General features: G+C 49.1%; 1 protein-coding gene across 2 annotated transcripts in view; it reads left to right on the plus strand.

Annotated features, from left to right (window-relative positions):
* The window catches only part of HCK (HCK proto-oncogene, Src family tyrosine kinase), a 43541-nt gene that overhangs the window by 1939 nt on the left and 17982 nt on the right, over nt 1–23620 (plus strand). The window contains exons 2-6 of one of the 2 annotated variants that reach the window (XM_012754987.3): nt 14348–14465; nt 17697–17739; nt 18096–18198; nt 18988–19086; nt 23175–23278. In XM_012754987.3, coding sequence (XP_012610441.2) covers nt 14348–14465; nt 17697–17739; nt 18096–18198; nt 18988–19086; nt 23175–23278 — 467 coding nt within the window. The remainder of the gene's footprint in view (nt 1–14347; nt 14466–17696; nt 17740–18095; nt 18199–18987; nt 19087–23174; nt 23279–23620) is intronic. The other variant, XM_012754988.3, reaches the window with a different exon arrangement.

Consider the following 23620-nt stretch of genomic DNA (forward strand, 5'->3'; position numbering starts at 1 on the left):
AGGTGAAACCTCACATTATTTCTCATTCCCCTGTTGATGGACGTGCAGGCTGTTCGTAGGTGTTCACTACAATAAACAATATTTCCGGGGCCATTCTGGATGTGGAGCCTTGAGCCCATGCATGTTCAGGTGTTTCTTGAGGACACTAAGAGGCTGAGTGGTTCCCCAGAGGGGGCACCTGTCACCCTCCTCTTTGTATGAGAGGAGTACTGAAGCCTGGAAGGGTCACTGAGGGTGTCTGGGGTGGAGAAGAGAAAAGAATCTGGCCCTGCTGACCTCCCAGCTCTTCTTAGACCCAGGGCCCTTCTCCCAGCCCTCATGTTCTCTGCTGCAGACTTTCTGCTGCAGACTGCCCTGGCCTTGCTCACTGTGCTTGGGAGTTAGCAGATACTCAAAAAACAAAAGCGTGAATTTTTTTGTGTGCAGGGGATAGCAAACATTTTAATATATTTTTACGTAGTCTTTTCTATGTACTCTTAAATTAACATAATTAGTATAATGCTGCATATATGCTTTTTATCTTACCCATTTGCTTAGCATTACATTGTGAGCTTCTTTCCAGGCCATTAATGGCTGCATAATATTTCATTGTTTGGATGTACTATAATCTGTTTAACCTTTCTAGCATAGCACTCTTGTGTAGTTTGTAGTTTTTTTAAAAATATATATTTAAATTAAAAATTAAAAATTTTTAATTGAGGTGAAATTCATAACTTTATAAAATTAACTATTTTAAGGTAAACAATTCAGTGGCATTTAGTACATTCACAGTGTTGTACAACCACCATCTCTATATAGTTCCTAAAGGTTTTTCATCACCCCCAAAAGGACACCTGTACCCATTAAGCAGTTACTCCCATTTGCCCATCCCCAGTTTCTGGTAACCACCAATCAGCTTTTTGTCTTTATGGATTAATTTATTCTGGATATTTCATATAAACAGAATCATACAATATAGTATAGGACCTTTTGTGTCTGGCTTCCTTTAATTAACGTAATGTTTCCCAGGTTTACCCACATGGTGTCTTGTATTAGTACTTCATTCCTTTTGTGGCTGAATAATATTCCTTTGTATGCATATACCACAATTTCTTTACCCAATCATCTGTAAATGGAAATTTTGGTTGTTGCCACCTTTTGGCTATTGTGAATAATGCTGCTATGAACATGCATGTACATACATGTATTTGTTTGAGTCCCTGTTTTCGATTCCCTTGGGTATATACCTAGGAGTGGAACTGCTGTGTCATATAATAATTCTGTATTTAACTTTTTGAGGAATCACTAATCTGTTTCCCACCATTTTATATTCCCACCAGTAATGTACGAAGGTTCCGACCTGTTTCACTTCCTTGCCAATACCTGCTATATTCCATATTATTTTTATTATTATTTTATTATGCCATCCTCATGGATGAGGGAAGCATGAATCTTAATCTCATCCAAACCAGGCTGCCGTCTGGGGGTCTTACACCATGGGGCAAGGCTAAGGGTGTCTGCATTCAGGGGACCAGCCAGGGCTTGGGCTTTAAACTCTTCTAGAAAGTAAATTCCTTAAAGCTTTGAATATGTCTGTTTCGTAAACCACTGTATCTTCTAACTCCTGGCACCCAGCACATAGTAGGGCCTCAAGAAAACATTGAAAGAACAAATGTAACCAACGTTGAATATCTCCCCTCCCTGCCTGAGATACACAGGCACACACGCACACATACACAGTGATTCTTTTAAATGAGTTGCTAACATTTAAAGTTAAGAGAGCTCACGTAGTCTGGATTTATCTTTTGAAAAGCTGGAAGAGTTGGCAGCTCTGGGACTAGAACCGGCGTCGCTCCTGCCCCTGTGCTATTCTCTTGGGCAGCCTTGCTGTTGCTGGGCAGGGCTGCCCTGGGTACTGCACGGAGCTGTCCAGTGTGCAGTGCCCTTGCCTGGCCACTTTCCTCGTGCCCCACACCCTCCAGGCTCCTATAGCCATCTGAGTTTTCAAGCCCCACCTTTCAGTCATGACAAGGCTTGTCTTTCTAACAGAAAAGGAATGTGAAGCATAGAGAGGACAAGTAACTTGCCCAAAGTCACACAGCAAGTTAGTGGTACAATCTGTCACAGCCCCTGTCTTTCAGGGACGGGGAATCTGCGGCCTTCTGAGTTCAAGATTGTTCTTTTTTAAGCACCAAAGGAGGCAAGAAAAGCTATGTCTTTCTCTGCTGCAGCCCTTTTAAGAAAAGGATTTGTTCTGTAAAATTTGGATTCGGTCAAAAGGCTGCACTTAAGGACCTAGAAGGCCACAAGTGGCCGTAAGGCTGCAGGCTCCCCACTGAACCAATCCCACAGCACTTTAGTCCCCCCCCATTTCTTCAATTCCCTCCAACCCAGGACTGGGAGTTTGAGTGGGCAATGAGAGGCACAGGCAATGATACAAGAGAAACTCTTGCCTGAAAGTAAAATGCGTCATGTTCCTGGGCAGCGGCCATGACCACACACGCTGCACCCTCTGGACGGTGTCAGGCGCCGGGATGTGCACTCCTAATCCTCCCCTAAAGGCACCTGCTTGATGCCCAGCATCACCCCGAATCCTTTGGCCCAGGAGATACAGGTGCAGCTGAGAGAATAGGAGTTCCACCCTCATCTCTGCTGGAGCAACAAACGGTAGACACAGCACGGGAGACAAACTTGAGTCTGAGTGCCAGCTCCGCTGCATACAAATTTGGATGCATTAGGCAAATCCTTTCACTCTCTGAGTCTCAGTTTCCCCATCTGAAAAGTGGGACTAAAAAGGATACTACCTCAGGATTCCTGCAGCATAATTTCTTTTATGTTAAAATGGACACATGCGCACACACAGACACACGTGCAAACTATACTCCCTAATTCCTGTGGGTATACATGTCTTAGTTTGAGTTTCCTAATAAGGAGGCTCTAGACGAGGTTTGAAATGCATATAGTTTGAGAGCTGATTCCAGAAACCCTCAGAGAGGAGTGGGGAAGTTGGACAGAGAAGAGAAGGCAGCCAATGAATGTGTGTTATCAAGTCAGTTTCTACTGTGGGCACCTAGAGTTCAGTCCCACTGGGGAGTGCTGGGAGCCAGCCTAGAACACACTCAGGAGGCGGGGGACTAAGATACTTGTCCCTCTGATCTTGTCAGTCACTGGTTGAAGGCTGCTCCTGGGGCATCATAATTTTCTAGCACTTTCAGCTTGCCAAGCTCACGGGCAGAGCAGGCACGAGTCGCCTCAGAGATGCAGGTGCTAGCAGTTGAAAGTCTAGCCAGGCTGTTCCGACTCTTGCTAGGCAAAGAGCAAGAACGGTAAGGGTGGGGCACGGGCAGCATCTGCCTCAATATGCGTGTATGGAAATGCAGAGGCAGAGGGAAGAGCTGGCCACAGGGGGCTTATAAAACGAGTAATCCAAGCATCCCTTAGACTTATCTGTAATGTGTTAATTTTTAATAAGAAGGATGCACTAATGTTTTACTAGGTGATGAAAGATAATTTAAAAAAGAAAACACAAACCCCTTCAAAAAATGAAAGAAACTGGCCAGGTGAGGTGGCTCACGCCTGTAATCCTAGCACTCCTGGGAGGCCGAGGTGGGATCACTTGAGGTCAGGAATTCGAGACCAGCCTGAGCAAGAGCAAGACCCCATCTCTACTGAAAATAGAAAAAATTAGCTAGGTATGGTGGCATGTACCTGTAGTCCAAGCTACTTGGGAGGCTGAGACAGGAGGATGACTTGAGCCCAGGAGTTTGAGGTTGCTGTGAGCTATGTATGATGATGCCACTGTGCTCTAGCTGGGCAACAGAGCGAAACTCTGTCTCAAAAAAAATAAAAAAAAGGAAAAAAAAAAGGAGATTTTAAAAAATAAAAGAAACTGAGGCTGGGAGCTTTGTCAACTATTTAAAAAACTGTAAGAAGGTCAGAGCATGTGTTACTGTGGCCGTGAGGGTTCCATTTCTGGAGGCTGACTTCGGAGCACCGCGGCAGGTTAGAGAGGAAAGTTACCGTGCAGCGGGCTGGTCACCGTGTCCTGTCTGAAGGCGGCAACCTCCACTCAGCTCCAGCCAGGGAAAGGCTTTGCTTCTCTCTGAGCGTAAAGGAGCAAACGTGGATGGCCCTTCTCAGCTTAAACACATATTCACAGCCGCTGTTTAGATGGGACTCTGGGGCATCCAGGAAGCTAAAGGGGGCTTCGTTTCATTGTTCAACAAGAATGTATTGAGCCATACTGTGCTCTAGTCTTACGCACTGGGGATGAAGCAGTGAGCAAAACAGCAAAGGCCTTACCCTCCGATGTCGTACACTGTAGTGGGCAGACAGATGACACATCAATAGGAAATACAATAAGGTGTGTTAGTTCAGGTCCTGTGAGAAGCAGATTCCCAGAGTATTAAATGTGCGAGAAATGTATTAGAGGAAACGCCCCTGAGAGAAAGGGGGGAGAACCAGGAGAGGCACGTCTGACCCCTAATGACAAAGGAAAGGGAGGAGAGAAGGGCGGAAGGGCACTCGAAGTGTCTTGGACTGCGGTGCAGTTCTAAGGAAAGTTTGGCAAGGCTGTCAGGGAGCCCTCAGCCAAAGTGTGTTGCTAGAGGTCCCCCGGATGTGAGCCTGCCTCAGTCTCCGCGCCATGCTCAGTCGTTGGCTGGGAGCGGCCCCGAGAACAGCGACGGACTCCAAAGCACAGTGGTCAGTTACACTCTCTGCAGTTGGAGATCTGAGAGGTGCATCCTCATGGCCACCACGTTAAGAGGTGGTTCGGGCCATAAAGAATATAGCTGGGAACGGGCTAGAAAGGGATGTGAGTTGGGGGTAGGGGTTCCTGTTTTAGCCAGGGTGACAAGGTGCAATCTTGGAAGAGACTAGACGAAGGGCAGGAGGCTTTCTGGGTGAAATACGTTGTAGAAAGCCGCACATACGATGGCCCTGGGGGGAAGCATGGCTGGTGAGCTGAAGCGGGTGGCGTGGCTGGAGTGGAATGATCAAGGTAGAGCTGGAAGGAGACTGGTCAGCGAGGTTGAGAGGGGCAGATCATAGTGGTCCTACCCACCGTGGAGGGGACTTGGGTTTTCGCTCCAAGTGAGATAGGAGCCCTGGGAGGTTTGGAGCAGAAGAGGGATGTGACATGACTTATGTTTTGAAAAGCTCGCTGATTTTTAAGAGGCAGAACGAGGATGCAAACCCAATTCCATCTGATTTCAGATCTCATCCAAATCGCCCAGTTTTTCCAAATTGCCCCGCCCCCTGCCTACCTTAGAGATAAAATTATCCCAAGGAGATTCACAGTTGCCCTGGAATTCTGAAGTGGACCAAGTGACCCAAGGGTAACAGCAAACATGTTAAGAGTTTAATAGTTGGAACAAGTCGTTGGAACACGTGCCTCTCAGAGCCAGCCCTCTGGCCGAGCCAGGCAAATGACCAGTGGTGCTGAGTTCTCAGTGTGCTGTTCTGCCGCTCGCTGCTGTGTGAGCCCGGGCACAGCGCTCGCCCTCTCTGGGGCTGTTACCCCACCTGCGCAAGGAAGGCGTTGATCTCCCAAGTCCTTTCCTGTTTGCAAAATCAAAGTTCTGAGCTCTACAAAAGAGATGCTGAGACTCAGAAAAGGGAAGAGGTGAGGAGTCAGGGGTGACTCCCAAATGTCTGTTAGAGACAACAGCCACTTGGGGATAGGGTCGGTTCATGCAGGAGACAGCCAGGGACCTTGAGGAGAGGGAGCTGTGGGGCTCCACACCCCAAGAAACCGCTCAGGGAATTGGCCCCTGTTGGGGGAAGACTTTTCCCACCCCCACGGCTGAGCTGTTCTGAGAAGAGAAAGTTCCTCTAACTGAACAGTCTTGGGCCCTGGGCCCCTGGCGGTCTGCCTTCATGAGCTTTCTGTCTGGGTTCCTCATCCCCCCCCTCCGCTGCATTGCCTACAGCCTCTGGGGCTGACCCCAGTGGATGATGAGAGGCAGGAGAGCTGGGTGCTAGTTCTAGCCGCCACTGACCACCTGGGGGACCCTGTGTCCCATGGGCCTCCATTTCCCTATCTGGAAAATGGGTTCATAATTCTGGTCTGCTGACTTCAGCCAAGTATGGTAGAGAGTAGAACACAATACATTCATTCCGTAAATGTACAGGGATGGCCTATTACATGCCAAACACTTTGAAGACATGGCTTCAGCACCATGAAGGTCCATATTCTACCCATCCTCACCTGCTCTAATGGGTCTAGTACCATCTTAACTTCTCTTCTATCAAAACCTGGTATCAGGGAAGTCTTTGCCATGAGCCATTTACACTTGAGCGTGAATTACAGTCCCTTGTAAGAATTTCCTCTGTACTGGGCAAAATTCTTTGATGTTTAAGGGGGAAGAAATCCCACTGAAACTGGCTCAAGCAGACAAGGGAGGTTATTGAAAAGTCCATGAGATATCAGCTTCAGGCAAGGCTGAATCCAAGCTTGGGAATCTGTATTTCTCTATTTCTTGTCTTTGCCTTGCTGCTGAAAGCCTTTACTGTCATTGGCCAGAACTGAGTCACATGTCCATCTCTGCCTCTATCATTGCAACTCTGGTTGGCCAGACTTGGTCACCGACCAACCTCTACAGCCGGAGGTTGGAATCAGCTCTACGTCAGTCCATGAACTGATACTCGGGGAGGGGTGATGCCCAAAGGAAAACTGGGGAACTGTTGTTAGAAGGAGGAGCAGCTTCTCTGCAGAAAGGAACGACAGCTGTCCCTTTCATACAACTTCTCATCCAACATCTCACTTCACATTTGGAGAAACTGAGGCTTAGAGAGAAGTTGAGACTTGCCTAAGATCACACAGTGAGCTTGTGGCAGAGATGGGACCAGAATCTAGGGCTTCACACCCACAGCCCCTGCAGGCCTCTGCTTGAACATAGAAGCTTCCAGAAAACCATCTCTGGCCCACTCCATGGATGCTCAGGCAGGTTCTGGGCTTGGGCTTGACTCTGAGAGCATAGCAGGACAGGAGGCTCCGCAGCCAGCGTGGTGACCGTGGGAAGCAGCCAAGGCACGCAAGCCCTTCCCTCTTGTGCACCTGGCAAAAGCTGAGGAGGTGGAGCAGGTTTCAGGTTCCCGGGGTCAGCAGTGGCCTGAGGAAGTGTCTTTGCCAGGAGTCAGCAGTTCTGAGTGTGAGGCCAGGCAGGCTACTTCTGCTCTCGGAGCCTAGTTTTGAAGCACATCAGACAAGATATGTGTATGCAGAGGTTTTCAAAAGTCTTTCACATCCCTAGTTACATGGGACGTAAGCCGAGCCTGAGAGGCAGGGGTCCCCTATTTAACAGGAAAGAAAGTGAGGCTCAGAGAGGGGAAGTGACTTGCTTAAGGTCACATAGCCGGTGGGTAGCAGGACTGCCATCCAAACCCAAGTACTCTGACTCCCAAGTTCAGCCTTCATTTCACTAGATTGGTGGGTCTCAGTTTTAGTGTGCGTAAGAATTTCCTGCAGAATGGTTGGAAATGCAGATTCCAGGCTGTCACTCCCAGAGACTCTGGCTCATTTGAACCAGAGTATAGCCCAGGAATATGCAAGAGTCAATGAAGACTCTTTGGGTGCAAGTGGCAGAAACCCAACCCAAATTGACTTAGATGAAATTAAGAATTTATTTGCTCATGAACTGGAAAATCCTGAGGTTTACAGGCTTCAGGCACAGCTGGATCTAGTTGCTCACCATATCTTCAGGAATCACTATCTCCATCCCTCAGCTCTGTTGTCCTCCGCTTTACTCTAAAGCAGCCTTTCCGTTCCCGATGTCAAGTTGGCTCCCAAGATCTCCTACATTCCAACAACACTTACAGAAGCCTTTTTCCTCATTTTTCCAGCAAAATCTCAGAGCAAAGTCTGATTGCCTCAGTGAGGATCACATGCATGTCTATAGCTGAACCAATCACTGTAGCCAGGGCACATGGGATTCTCTGATTGGCCAGGCTTGTATAAACTTGCCAATCCCTGAAGGCAAGGGCGGGATTAGCCCCACCAAAGCTCATGCACTGAGTGGGAGAAGGCTGGTTCCCCAAAGGAAAATCCAGGGGCTGTTGTCAGAAGAGTGGTGGATGCTGAGGATGCAAGAGCAAAAGGGGTTCTCTAAGGCAGGGCTTCTCAACTAGACTGTGCACACAAATCACCTGGGAACCTTGTGAAAATGCACGTTCTGATTTGGGAAGTGGGGCCTGAGATTCTGCTTTCCTAGCAGCTCCTGAATGAGGCTGATGCTGCCAGCTCACAAGCCAGCCACACTCTGAGCAGCCAGGGCCAGGCACCCTGTTGCATTTCTAAGCTCACTTCAAATGTTGTTATTCAGGTGATGAATACCCTCAAAGCCCTGACTTGCCCACTACACGATTTAGCATGTGACAAAATTGCATGTGTGCCCCATAAATGTGTACAAATTAAAAGGAAGAAAAATAAAAATTAAAAAAATAAATTAACTCACATTAAGCCACTCTGTAACAAGGCACTCTGCAGAGAGGCCCTAGGCTAGGTAAACCTCTTCTGTCATCCTCTCCCCACCTTAAACCCATCCCGTGGTCCCCAAACTCACCTGAATAACATCTGTGTCATCTGTCTGGGAGCCACTTATTAAGGTACTATAGACTGCTGCCAAACCACAGTTGGAGAAATCTTCCATTGTGCCCTTCAGTGACCTTTTTATGAGGAGCCGCATAAATTCTCTTTTGAATTTAGTGCTCAAAAAGTATCTTTTTCTGTTGACAAATTGCTGTATTTCCTGGGACCTTATGGTGACATCATACAAGTTTCCATTTTTCTCTTGGCTACTAGGAAGCTCAGAGATAAATCTAACACTCAGTGGTAGTAGCAGTCCCACCCTAAGCTTTGGTTCAATAATCTTTCTCTCCTAAATTGTGGAGAGTTACACTTTTTGAATCTTGAAGTGCTCCATATATGATTTAGTATCGTAAGCCCGCTCAAATTCTTTTTGGAGGTCATTTCTTCTTAGGAACAGTCTTGACTTTCTCCAAATCTTTATCCTATTGAAATCCTCCATGCTCTTTAAAGTTCAACTCATTATCCTGCTGCTCAATTGTTATGAACAGGTTGCTTTTTCTATGAACATACTAACACACACATACATAACATATATTCATTTACAAGAGTGGTTTAGTATTGTACATATTTTGCAGTTGCTTTTTTTCACCCAGTAAGTATCTTAGCAATCTTTGCATGGCCCCTACTATATTTGCTACTCTTGAATAGCTTCTCTTTTTTCTTTCACTTTTTTATTGTGGTAAAATACACGTAAATTTTATCATCTTAAACATTTGTTAAGTGTACAGTTAAGTGGTATTAAATATTTATAATGTTGTGCAACCATCACCATTATTCATCTCCATAATTCTTTTCATCTGAAACTCTATACCTATTGACCAATAACTTCCTATTCCCTTCTTGGTCCTTTTTTATTGCCAAAAAAATGAATGTAAAATATCTAATAATTTTTGTATTTATTACATGTTAATCATTTGGACTTATTAGGTAAAATAAATACATTTTTAAATTAATTCACTTGTTTTTCCTTTTAAAAACACGGCTGTTGGCCGGGCGCTGTGGCTCACGCCTGTAATCCTAGCTCTTGGGAGGCCGAGGCGGGCGGATTGCTCAAGGTCAGGAGTTCGAAACCAGCCTGAGCAAGAGCGAGACCCCGTCTCTACTATAAACAGAAAGAAATTAATTGGCCAACTGATATATATATAAAAAAAAAAAAAAAATTAGCCGGGCATAGTGGCGCATGCCTGTAGTCCCAGCTACTCGGGAGGCTGAGGCAGAAGGATCACTCGAGCCCAGGAGTTTGAGGTTGCTGTGAGCTAGGCTGACGCCACGGCACTCACTCTAGCCTGGACAACAAAGTGAGACTCTGTCTCAAAAAAAATAAAAATAAAAAAATAAAAAAATAAAAAAAATAAAAACACGGCTGTAGAAAACTTAAATTATGCATGTGACATTTCTGGGTCTAGTGAACATGAGAATGGACATTTCTGATGCCCACTGCACACCAGGGAGTGCACAGGATTCTCTCAATTTAGGGGGACAGTCACATTTTATGCAAATTTGACTTTTGCTGGTATATCCCTTTTAAAAATCACACTTTATTGTATAAAAGTGGAAGGAATGGGAATTCCCTATTTTAAAAAGTTAACTTCTCCAGTGTCGCAGTGTCTCTAAGCCTGTGGGCCAAAGGCATTGCATGCAAACTGTGTTTGCTTGCTGCTCCAGGGTAGGGGGCCGTTTGCTAGTAAACAGAAATGATTGTGGTTGTTTCTGCAGTGCTTCCTGTATGCTGGGCACTTCTGCATCCATCGGCTCACTCTTGCCCATCACCACCCTGGAGATAGAACCCCCACCATTCTTTCTCAGAGGTGGCCTTGGACTGTGAATGATCACAGGGCCTTCCAAGACCTATCCCTTATGAATATGCAAATATAATGTCATGAATATGTAAATTAACCATATAAATGATACTTAATAGGTGCTCAGTATGTGTGGGATCAAGAATCATGATTCTGGTCTGCCGCTGGAGCTCTCCTGCCACGCTTTCGCTCCCATCTTGACCACTTTTCAGCTTTCCTGGGACTGGTCCTCTAAGAGTCCAACTTTTGTGCTCTGTAACCTTTCCCGGCTTACCCGGAGGCATAGTTCAATTCTACTTCTCCTTTTTATTTGGAGGGCTTTGGTCTTGGTTGGGACTCAGTTTTCCTCTTCACTCGTGGTTCCTGTGGTCTGCTTGTGTCACAATTCTTTGCAGTAGATTTGAGAGTGCTTTGTAAGCTCCGAAGCGCTGTTATAGTACATGCAGTGTTATTATTTCATTGATGCATTGCAACTCAGTTTTCTTTGCCTTTAAATTACTTTCCCACTCGGCTTTCCCTCCTTTCTTCCCCACCTCTTGAGTTTTTAATCTAATTAGTTGCCCGCACATCTCAACTGTCACCACTTTGGGCTCTTAACCTTGCTTTAGGGGTTGATCCATCATTTTTTAAATATCCTGTTTGCCATAGTCTGTCATTTTTTTTTTACATTATTTTTTATATACTTTTAGTTGGCCAATTAATTTCTTTCTCATTTTTATTTTTTTAGTAGAGATGGGGTCTCACTCTTGCTTAGGCTGGTTTTGAACTCCTGACCTTGAGTGATCCGCCCGCCTCGGCCTCCCAAGAGCTAGGATTACAGGCATGAGCCACCACACCCGGCTGATAGTCTGTCATTTATTACCACCTCTATTGGACATTTAGTATATGGTCTACTAATATTTAGGCTATCTAAAAAATAATAATAAAAATAAATACAAAAAAAATTAAAAAAAAGAATCATGATTCTCACAGCTGCAGATCAGCAGCTGCTCAGAGAGGTGGAGGGAGATGCCCTACCTCACACAGCAGTGCTCTCCCCAGAACATCCTTATGTTGAACAAAATGTATGACATGTGGCGTCATTTTATGTCATATAGAACCACGAAGGTGCTGCTTGTTTCCTAGACCTGTAATACATACTTATCACACATCAAAGAAAGATGTTGACTTTAGTTTTAAACGTACACAAGTACATTATAAAACAGTGATTAATTGCGATAATTTTTCAAATTAATGACGCAGCACTCCCAGAGTCTGAACGTGTCCCTTCCTTACTTTACTCACAAAAGGCAAATGAAGCAAAACCGGCCAAGTCTTGAGGTGATAAATCTTTCGCAATTCCCATAAGAACAGACAAATCTCTGCAAATAAAAGGAATCTTTTTTCCTTTTGTAAAAAGTAACTGCCCTAAGCCTAGGAATTTGGGACTTTTTCTTCCTAAACCACAAGCACATGTTTATTTTAACAAGATAAGTATAACTGGGTTCTGACTGCCTTAGAAGAGAATGGTAATTGTGCAGAGATGAGGGAAGCAATCGCTTCCTTACGTGGCTGTCACAGCCTGCCTCCTCAGCAAGCATATGCACACATTTTGAGAGAAGAAACATTTCTGCCACTTTCGTAATTTTTCTTTCTATTAATTTTTTTTCTTTAGAAAAAGGCTACAGGACCCGGTATTCCCACACTTTTACAATTAACTTTTGACTGTACTCAAGTAAATCTGTTTTTTTTAAGCATCTTTAAATTAAATTAATACAGGAGCAAAGTCTGTGAGCCCTTTTTTTTTTTTTTTTAGACAAAGTCTCATTGTCACCTAGGCTAGAGTGCCGTGGCGTCAACCTAGCTCACAGCAACCTCTGACTCCTGGGCTCAAGCGATTCTCTCCCAAGTAGCTGGGACCATAGGCATGAGCCACCACACCCGGCTAATTTTTCTATTTTTAGTAGAGATGGGGGTCTCACTCTTGCTCAGGCTGGTCTTGAAATCCTGAGCTCAAGCAATCCTCCTTGGCCTCCCAGAGTGCTAGGATTACTGGTGTACAGAGGTGAGCCACTGCTTCCAGCAGAAAGTCTGTGAACTCTACCTCCAAAATGTCCCCCAAATCTGTCCACTTCTTTTTTTTTTTTTTTTTTTTTGCGAAGTGGTCTCGCTCTGTTGCCCAGGCTAGAGTGCAGTGGCATCATCATAGCTCGCTGCAACCTCAAACTCCCAGGCTTAAACGATCCTCCTGCCACAGCTTCCTGTATAGCTGAGACTACAGGCGTATGCCACCATGCCTGGCTAATTTTTCTATTTTTTGGAGAAGTGGAGTCTCACTCTTGCTCAGGCTGGTCTCAAACTCCTGGCCTCAAGCAATCCTCCTGCTTCGGCCTTCCAGAGTGAGTGCTAGGATTACAAGTGTGAGCCACCATACCCAACCCCAAACCCATCCACGTCTTACCTCCTCTACAGCCACCCACCCTGAGCCAGGCCACCATCATCTCCTGCCAGGACACCTGCAGCAGACTCCGTATGGGTTCCCTGGCCCACTGTCTACAGTCCATACTTCACCCAGCAACTGATGGGATTATTTAAAATACAACTTGAATCTCATCATTCTCCTACCAAAAACTTTCCATGGTTATCCATCATCCTTAAATAAAATCTGAATTCCTCACTGGCCCTACAAGATGTGGTGGCCTCATCACATGACCCCCCTCCCCTGCCCACAAGCTCCAGCCATACTGGCCTCCCTCCTGTGCCCTCTTCCCTCCAAGCACGTTCCAGCCTCCAGGCCTTTGCACCTGCTGTTCCCTCTGCCTGGAACACTCGTCCCTCAGAGAGTCACATGACTGGCTCCTTTGTGTCATTCAGACCCCAGTATCACCTCCTCAGAGAGGCCTTCCCCAACCACCCTATCTCAAGGGGTCCTGCACTGCTGCTCCCTATAACCCCCTCTTTTATTGCCCCCACACTTTTCACTAACTAAACTCGTTGTTGTGTTAGTTAGCTGTTACCTGTTTATTGTCTGTTCTGCCATTCCTCTCCAGCTGAGCTCCAGAAGCTCATGAACTTGCTTGTCTTGATCACAGTTTATAAAAGTGCTCAGCAGCTGGGCGCAGTGGCTCATGCCTATAATCCTAGCACTATGGGAGGCCGAGGCGGGAGGATTGCTTGAGCCCAGCAATCTGAGGTTGCTGTGAGCTAAGCTGATGTCACGGCACTCTAGCCCAGGTGACAGAGCAAGACCCTGTCTCAAAAATAAAAGACGAGTGGTCAGTAAATGTTTGCTGAGTAAGTGACAATTCCAGGAATACGGTGCCTTGACTGCTGTAGTCAACCGTGGCTTGGTTGTTTGAGCCACATTACATGACCTCATCTTCATAATTTACTATAAAATGGCAGCTTGTTATACAACAGTAGTATCGTTTTCTGTGCTGTTTGCTCTGCGCCCGGCACTGTGCTGAGTATCTCCCCGCCCACATGCTTGTGCACCCTTCCCACCCCCCCCAGCAGGTTTTCTTATCCCCATTTTGCTGAGGAGGAAGTGAGACTGAGGTGGGGTGGGGAAGAGGCCAGCGAGGTGCTGGTGGGCGGCAGGGCCAGGATCGGCTCGGGCTGTCTGACCTGGCCACTGGCAGCGGCCTCCACCCGCTCCCCACTCTGCTCCACGGCTCTACCTGTTACAGCTCATTATCCTCACGACTTATCCTCTGAATACACTCCCCCATCACACTGGTCCTTGGTACCCACGGCAATGACAACAATGACAGCTTGTCAGCTCTGGGCCAGAGCATGACAGACGTGGACGTGGGGAAGCCCAGAGTGGCCAGGGCAGATGGGCTCCGTTGGGAAGGGTTGTCGGGAAGTGGGCTGGCAGGGGGGTTAAGACAGGGAAGGCCAGTGGGAGCCACCAGGGGCAGGGGCAGGAATGCCAGCATTGGAGGGCTCCCCTGCATGGGGCTCTGGCAACCGGCTCACCTCCCTCTGTCTGCTGCAGGATGGGGTGCGTGAAGTCCAGGTTCCTCCGGGACGGAGGCAAGATCTCAAAACCTGAGCCCAGCACCAACACATACCGCCGTGGGGACATGTCAGACCCCACATCCATGGCCAAGCTGGTGAGTAGGGGAGGAGCCCGGCATCCTGGGGGGGCTGCCTGAGGCTGCCCCAACATTGCCCTAACAGTCTCCTGTGTTCCCAAGGCTGGGCAGGGTGGTTTGGGGTGAAATGGAGCTGACCAGCCACCAGCAGTGCCCTGACTGTCCAGGACACAGATCCAGGATGCATCCAGCACAAGAAAGTCACTTGTCCTTCTTCTGCAGTCCATGCCTTGGCCCGGCAGCCTGGGCCCCAACCAGATCTGAGTGAGCATCACAGGCCTCGGGCCAGGGCGGCAGCAGAAGTAAGAAGCAGCTGACAGCAATGAGTGGATCAGATGAGTAACAGCGACAGTAATGACAGCATCAGCATCATCACAAAAATACAATAACATGTGTAGTGATAACGGTAACGAGAGCAATGGTGAGAGTATAACAGCAGTAGTAGCAGCAGGAACAACAGCAAGGGCAGTAACTAAGAGAAGTGGTAATACTAGCAGAGTCTTTACTGACTTCTGTTATGCTTACCTAGAGCTTGTTATGAACCAAGCACTCTCCTGAGCACTTTGTGATTAACCCCCTACTCCTCACAATAATCCTATTGTAGACAACAATTATTATTACACCCATTTTACAGATGAGGTACAGAGATTAAATAACTTGCCTCAGGCCCTGTGGTTAGTAAGGGGTGGAGTCAGGAGCGCAAACTCTGGGCAGTGCAGGTCCCAAAGTACCAGCGGGAGCAGCGAGCGTGGCAGAAGCAGAAGCCAAATGCTACTGACAGGAACAGCAGCTTGGGGACAGCAGTCACAGTGGCCACGGTAGTGACGGCAGTGGCGGCAGCCTTCGTTGTGGCTGCTAGTAATGGTAGTCATGAGGTGCCAGGCATGAGAGCAGTAATGGTCATGGCAGTAATAGTGGCGGTAACAATTACAGTACTAGCTCGGCGATGGCGACCACAGTACTGACAGCAGCAGTGACAGTTGTAATCGTCGTTACTGTCCTGTGTGTGTGTGTGTGTGTGTGTGTGTGTGTGTGTGTGTTTGAAGAACACAAAATGTGTATGTGTTGGCGAGAGGTCGGCACTGTGGAGGTTAACGGGGTGTAGGGAAGGCCTGTCTGCGGTGGACACTTGGGGAACAGGACAAGGGGGCCACGTGCGTCTGCTCCTGGTTCGGGGCCCGTGTTCCAGCAGAGACGCACTGCCCGTGTGTTTTTTTGATTTTTTAAAATTAATTAATTTATTTAGAGACAGTGTCTTGCTCCGTCACCCAGAACTGGGGTGCAGTGGTACAATCCTAGCTCCCTGTAACCATGAATTCCTGGGCTCAAGAGATCCTCCCACCTCAGCCTCCCGAGTAGCTGGGACTACAGGCATGTGCCACCATGTCCAGCTAAATTTGGGGGGGGGGGGTTTATAGGGATGGGGTCTTGCTAAGTTGCTCAGGCCGGTCTTGAACTTCTGGGCTCAAGCAATCCTCTCACCTCGGCCTCCCAAAGTGCTGGGATGACAGGCGTGACTCACCGTCATTACTGCTCCTTGAGCAGCTCCCAGGGCCCAACCCTGGAGCGAGGCGTTTCTGTGTCGTTGACCCTCACCGAAAGCCGTGATGCGAGGCAGGAGTACGCGGCTTCACAGAGTGACTGAGGCTCGCAGAGGTTACATGGCTGCGGGGGCCACAGAGCTGGGAAGCGGGGTAAAGTCAGGCCCTTCTAACCCCAAACCTGCAGGTCCCTCTCCTCTGCGGCAGTGTAGCCCATCCCCCATCTGAGGTTGTCTGGGGGGCGCAGCCCCTGCTGGATGCCTCCCGAGGAGGGGGTGCACCCCCTTCCTTAGAAAGTTCTTCCCTGTGTTGAAGGAAGGCCTACTGCCCCATAAGCCTTGCTCCTTGATCCCAAACACACCCACTCCCTTCGCCCCATGACAGCGCACAGAGATTGAAGGCAAAGGCCTCATCCCCACCCGCCCAGCCCTTCCCAGTCATCTTTCACAGCACACGGGCGCCTGGCCTCTCCCGATCCTGCTTGCCCTCTCTAGGCACGATGACCAGAACAGGACTGATTCTGGAAATGGGAGAATAATGGAACGGCCACCTCCTTCCCTCTGCCACTCAACCTCTATTAATGCAGCCTGAAATTACACACGCGTCTTGCCCTGGTGGCCCCCTAAGCTGACCACAGGCTGTAAAGGCTAAGTCACTCCCAAGTCTGCTCCTGTCCTACCCTGTGTGTCCCTGGGTCCTTTCTCAGGGAGGGTTCCAGGTTCTCAGGTTCTCTGAGGTCCCCTGGCTTGTCCCCAGCAGAAGGCAGAGGGTTTCTCCCACCAGTTTCTGGTTGTCCTTTTTGAACATCAGATGTGAGGGATGCAGTTATCAGCTGTTCATTGTTCTCTTCCTGCAGAGCTTCAGTTCAGTAAAGTGTTCCTCAGAGAAAGGGTTCCCAGGTCAGTCAGTTTGAGAAACACTGGGTGAAACAGGCTCCTTCCCTGCAGGACTTCTCAGAGCCTTTGTGAACCTCTGTAATGGGTGTTGTGAATCTCCCAAAATACGATGTACTCCTCTGTGTTTCCTAAACTTATTTCTTCAAGTTAACGTTTACTTACAAGTGTGGCACACAAATATGTTCTTCTTAAAGATAAAAAACCACAAATTAAAGGTAAAGCTACAGTGTCTCCTGGCCAGTGCTTCCCTCTGGAGAAGTCTTGCACACTCCCTGTTGTCAGTGTGGTGTGGACCCTGCCAAACCCTTTTCGTGAATCTACACTCACATGCACCTAGTGTGTGTCCACAGAAAACATTTAGGATGTGTGTGTGTATGTACTTTATGTCGATGTATTGCACTTATCATTTTGCAGAACTTTTTTATCATTCAACAAAGTCTCTCTGAGGTCAAGTTATACCATGTAATGAGCCTCCCTCCCTCTGGCGAGACCTGCGTAGAGCACCGTGGCTTACGTGCCAGTTCCCCTTTGGATGGACACTTCTGGGCCAGCCCCATCACGTATATTGGGGGGAAGGGCCAAGCAGCACCCCGAGTCTGCTAAGACCAAAGGTACAGGCCACGACTCAAGAAACCTGCTGGCTGTGCCCCTAACGAGCTGTGTGATATCAGGCACGTCCCCAGCCCTCTCTGGGCCACCTCCCGTGACACGCAGGGCTAGGGTAGGATGCTCTTGGGTGTCCTTTACAACACGGACCTTCCGTGGCCCTCCACACGGCCAGACTCATTCCCTTCTCCGTTTCTTCCCCACAGGGGCCTAACAGCAACAACGGCCACCCGCCGGGGCTCGTGGAGGGTGAGTATGTGACAAGCAGGCGCCGTGGAGTCATGTGTCATGTGTAGGGTTAGGTTCCGTTCTCGGTCAGAGCTGGAGGCAAAAATCCCAAAGAGTCAAAGCTATCCTTGAAAATCCCCTGAGTGGCCCCCGAAGTGCCCTGCACAGGCGACTGTGTGTCTGCACCACTGCTCAGCAACGTGAGCAAAACACTGCTAGCTCTCAACTCAGGAAGCACAGAGGCGTGGAAAGACGCTTACTTATGCCCTGGGTGTGTCCGTGGGTGCAGAGCTGGGTGCCAGGCGCTGGGATGGGGGCCCCCCAGGCTGTGGGTGTGCTTGGGCAAAGCCACGCCGTCCCACCTGTCTCCTTCCCAGCAGGCTCTGAGGACATGATCGTGGTTGCCCTGTACGATTACGACGCCATTCACCATGAAGACCTCAGCTTCCAGAAGGGGGACCAGATGGCGATCCTGGAGGAGTGAGTCCCCACGCCACTGCCCCTAAGACACACCTGCCTCCAACACTCAACCACACCCGCTTTTGTGCTTCAGTAAAGAACCCGCTAGACTGTCTTATCCTGGGGGTAGATGACTGATGAGAACCTGATCAGAGTAGAGGAGGAAGGCTTTGCTGCCAACCCGGGTGACGGCTCGCTCACTAATGGAGCACATCCAGGCCGGGAAGAACAGGTGGAAGCCCTTTCTCGGGGAAGCCTTCCTGGGGTGACTAAGCTACCTGCTCACCTGTGGGCCAGGCCTTACTGAGGTGACTTTGTGTTTAGAAACCCTTAGATCTCTGAGTATGCCACCTCCGATCTCCTACAGCCCCTGCGTCAGTGGGTGTAGTGTCCAGGGTGTTCTGGGGCCCACGCATGGGGACGGTCATGCTTGGCCGGGCTCTGGAGTCCACTCACTCCCGCTCTCGCCCCCCTGAGCCACTTGAGTCTCCCGTGGACACAGGGCCCCGCCTTGGGCGTGGCTAGTAAGGCCAAAGCTGCAAGTCCGGGGAAGAGCAGTGGGGCCAAGGCTTGGGCGGTGGGTTCAGGGACAGGACTTGATTCCAGACCCTCGGATGCCCATCGGGGACTGTTGTAAAGACCCCTACCTAATCTTAGGGCAGCGCTGGGGGCCAGGACGGTCGTGGCCCTGCCTCTCCCCTTACTGGCTTCCTGAGGGTCAGGGGGTTCCTGGGCCAAGGCTGGGAGGCCAAGGAGACTGAAGAATGGTCCTTCTGCCCCATAACACTTTTACTTCCTCCTGTCCCTCAGGTCTGGGGAGTGGTGGAAAGCTCGATCCCTGGCCACCAGGAAAGAGGGCTACATCCCAAGCAACTATGTTGCCCGCGTCAACTCTCTGGAGACAGAGGAGTAAGTATTCCATTTCCTGCCTTCCAGAAGGGAGCAAGAGCCAAGCCAGCCCTGTTCCTGTCTCAGGGCCTTTGCACACACTGTCTCCCCTGCCTGGCACGCTCTTCCTAGGGCTCTTGGCTTGGCTGACTCCTTCTCATCCTTCTGGCCTCAGAAAGGACTTCCCTGACCACCTTGTCTAAATGGGTCTCCTCGGTGGCTCTCTTGTAGAAACCTGTATTATTCCCTTCTGAATGCTTCTCACTGGCAAAATGTGCATTGTCTATCTGCCCCACCCAGCTGAGAGCTCAAAAAAGCAGGGGCTTTGTCCACTGCTGCTGCATCCTTGGCATAGGTTGGCGTGCAGTAGGTGCTCAATAAATGTTTGTCAAATGAAGCCTATGGTCATGCCAAGAGGGGTCTTTGGAGAGGTGAGATGGCTCACGCCTGGCCAGTCCTCTCTCATTTGATGTACCTGAGACTCCCCAGGCCCTGTCCCAGGCAGGGGCCATGAGAAAAAATAAGACACATCCCTGCCCTCGAGAAGCTCCCTCTCATCCGTCACTCTTGGCTGTAGGTTCTTCTTTGTGTCTAGCTTGACTGTGAAATATAGTTTTACCCTAGTCATTCATCCACCCATCCATCCATCCTCCAACAGATCTCTGTTCAGTCCCTACTGTGTGCCTGGCCCTGTGCCAGGGCTACAAGGAGGCCCAGATGGGGCCCCCCCCGGAAACGTTCCCAGCGTGGTGGGCAAGGCTGATGGGTAAAAGATGACTGCACCACGGGGTGGCCAAACATGCAATTAAGAACCATCCAGTCCTCATTGTTTTATCTCCTCTGCCTCCTCCCTCTAGCTCCATGGTACTGTGGGTTTGGGACGCTTGCCTGTTAAAAATTAAAATGTTTAGGCTTTTCCATCTTAAAACCACCCCTTTTCTTAGTGACCATGAAAGTACATGCCACAGGGGGTTCTTAGCTGCTTCTTTCTCCTCCTGGACTTTTTCCTGAGGCATCCCGAGTTCTGCTTTCCACTCCAGGATCTGGGCACTTACAGAGTCCCCACGTCGCGGCATGTGGTCCTTGCAGCAGCCTGGGATTGGCCGGTATTATTCCTCAAAGGCAACATAATTGCTGAGTGGAAAAGGCAGGGTGCTGACAACGTGCATAGTGGGTTATCATTTGCAAACAAAGGCAATAGCTACATGGGTGGTTCTCAAACTTGAGCAGGCATCAGCGGCCTGGAGAGCTGGCTGCTGGCTGGTTTCTGGACCTCACTGTCTGATTCCCAATGAGCATTTCTAGCAAGTTCTCCTGTGAGGCTGTCTGACGCTGCTGGTCCAGGAACCCCTCTTAGGACCATTGGTCTAAATACACGTATTAGTCCTTGCAGCGCACTCACAGGGTTTGTGTCTGCATCAAGAAACTGCCGACAGGCCGGGCACGGTGGCTCACACCTGTAATCCTAGCACTCTGGGAGGCCGAGGCGGGCGGATTGCTCAATGTTGGGAGTTCAAAACCAGCCTGAGCAAGAGTGGGACCCTGTTTCTACTAAAAATAAAAAGAAATTAATTGGCCAACTAAAAATATATAAAAAATATTAGCCGGGCATGGTGGCGCATGCCTGTAGTCCCAGCTACTCGGGAGGCTGAGGCAGGAGGACTGCTTGAGCCCAGGAGTTTGAGGTTGCTGTGAGCTAGGCTGACGCCATGGCACTCACTCTAGCCTGGGCAACAGAGCGAGACTCTGTCTCAAAAAAAAAAAAAGAAGAAGAAGAAGAAGAAGAAGAAGAAACTGCTAAAAGAGTTTGCCTCTGGGGAGGGCAACTGGGACGTTGGGAATCAGGGTGGGACAGAATCTTACTTCCTCCCAGGCTCTCCTGAAATAGACAATACTTTCAAATGTTTCTAAATGCAAATGGTGGGGAAGGATGTATTATATATTATAGACAGAACACAGTGTGAAAGGTCTCCTTCCCACCCTGTCCCCAACCACTTCCCCTTCCCAGAGGCAACCAGTTTCTTGTGAGTCCTCCCAAATGCTTTACACTTACATAAGCAAATACACCTCCCCCTCCTTTACTGTACACAGTGGGAGATACCACACACTGCCCTGCACCTCCTGTTCAGACCCTGCCTGCAGCGCCTCCTTCCCTGCATCTGCAGCGTGTCTGTCCTGCAGATGCCCACGTCTATCGACCAGTCCCCTGTCGGTGGAGGTGCTTCTGGTCTTGTGCTGCAGTCCATGTCCTTGTGTATTTGTCACTTTCCCCTTGTGCAAGGTCTGTGGGATAACTTCCTAGGGGTGGAATAGCCAGGGAGACCGTGCTTACTACCTACCCTCTCGCGTTGTTGAATATTTTACCATGTCACGCATCACTTTACAACATGAAAGCAAACAGGGCAGCATGGTGATTAAGAGCTTGGGCTCTGGAGTTAGACTGCCTAGATTTGCATCTTGCCTCTACAACTTCCCAGCTGTGTGACTCCGGGCAAGTTGCTTGCCCTCTCTGTTCCTCAGCTTCCTCATCTATAAAATGGGGGTGATAAAGGTTACAATGCCATAGAGTTGGTGGGTGGATTACAAGAACTCAATGGATGTTAGCTTTCTCCTCAGTTCATAACAGAGGAAACAGAGGCCCAGAGAGGGAAAGCAACTTGCTCAAAGTCACACAGCAGGTTTATGGCAGGGCCATAGCCTGCTGATGTCTGGTCTGGGGCTTTTTCCATCACAGTAAATGAAATGCTCCTCACCCTAGTAAAGGGAGGAATAGATTTGGCTGCTACTGCTTGAACTTTTCCACCAACATCCCAGATATCCAGGAATAATGAAGAAAAGTCCCCAGGATATGGTCCCCAGTTTAAAATTCTTTGCAATCTCACATTTTAGCTTAGAAATTCAAGCCAACTTTGTATTTGGCTCTGAATACACAGAGGAGGACTGACTGTGAAGCTAACAAACCTCACTCCCACCCAGCCCTCCTCCCACAGGCCTCCAGGGCCCTGAGACAAATCCTCCCCCTCCCTGTGGTCATGTGTGTGTGTGAAATTTGCAAAAGTAAGATTTTTTTTTTTTTTTTGAGACAGAGTCTCGCTTTGTTGCCCAGGCTAGAGTGAGTGCCGTGGTGTCAGCCTAGCTCACAGCAACCTCAAACTCCTGGGCTCAAGCGATCCTACTGCCTCAGCCTCCCGAGTAGCTGGGGCTACAGGCATGCACCACCATGCCCGGCTAATTTTTTCTATATATATTAGTTGGCCAATTAATTTCTATTTATAGTAGAGACGGGGTCTCGCTCTTGCTCAGGCTGGTTTCGAACTGCTGACCTCGAGTGATCCGCCCGCCTTGGCCTCCCAGAGTGCAAAAGTAAGATTTTTTTGACCACAGTTGGCTAAGACTGCTGTCTCACTCCACCCAGCCCTCCTGTCCAGCTCCCTATCCCTCTCACCAAGTGGCCCTGGAATGACCTGTGAGCATTTTGCATTAGCAATGCTGTATTATTTTTCTTAAAGAAAGCCCTCCCTGCCCCCACATTACATTGGCTGCAGTCTCGGCAAACTGGATTTACTACTGGTTGCTTTGATATCAAAACAGTCGCTCTCCGGGCCTCCCAACCAAAAAATAAACCTTTTTTTTTTTTTTGAGACAAGAGTCTCACTCTGTTTCCTGGGCTAGAGTGCTGTGGTGTCAGCCTAGCTCACAGCAACCTCAAAGTCCTGGGCTCAAGCGATCCTACTGCCTCAGCCTCCCGAGTAGCTGGGACAACAGGCATGCACCACCATGCCCGGCTAATTTTTTCCTTCATATATATACTTTTAGTTGGCCAATTAATTTCTTTCTATTTATAGTAGAGACGGGGTCTCGCACTTGCTCAGGCTGGTTTCTAACTCCTGACCTGGAGCAATCCGCCCGCCTCGGCCTCCCAGAGTGCTAGGATTACAGGCGTGAGCCACCACGCCCGGCCCCCCAAAAAATCTTTGAGTAAAAACTGATGGTGCAGGAACCGAGTCCCTCGGTATCCTGACCCCCACGTGGGCCTGTACAGCCACAGAGTCCTGAGTGAGCGGCACAGGGCTGCACACCCCAGGTTCACTGCTCTCCCTTCCCACCAGGTGGTTCTTCAAGGGCATCAGCAGGAAGGACGCAGAGCGCCACCTACTGGCTCCCGGCAACGTGCTGGGCTCCTTCATGATCCGAGACAGCGAGACCACCAAAGGTGACATTTCCCCACCTGGTCCCTCCATTCAGGGATGCCCAGGCTTGACTGGCCACCACTCCTCCCTCGGAAAGGCTGAACAACTCACCAGGCTGCATGACCGGCCGCCGGGCTTTCTCCTGCCCTTTGCCACCCTGAGCCAGGGAGGGTTGAGGTTCTTCGCCTGGCTTGGCCCTTCTTATCCCTGTAGGTGACAGCTTAGGTCAACGGAAGTAGTCCCATGTCATCCAAGCACCATAAATGAACAAACATCCCGCTGAAGCTTGATCTTCACTAGCTTGTATTTTTTAAAAACACCCATCACCACATATCTTGTCCACAAGCCTGGTTCCTCCTCCCTCC

Source organism: Microcebus murinus, chromosome 16 (assembly GCF_040939455.1).
Source record: "Microcebus murinus isolate Inina chromosome 16, M.murinus_Inina_mat1.0, whole genome shotgun sequence".
Lineage (NCBI taxonomy): Eukaryota > Metazoa > Chordata > Mammalia > Primates > Cheirogaleidae > Microcebus > Microcebus murinus.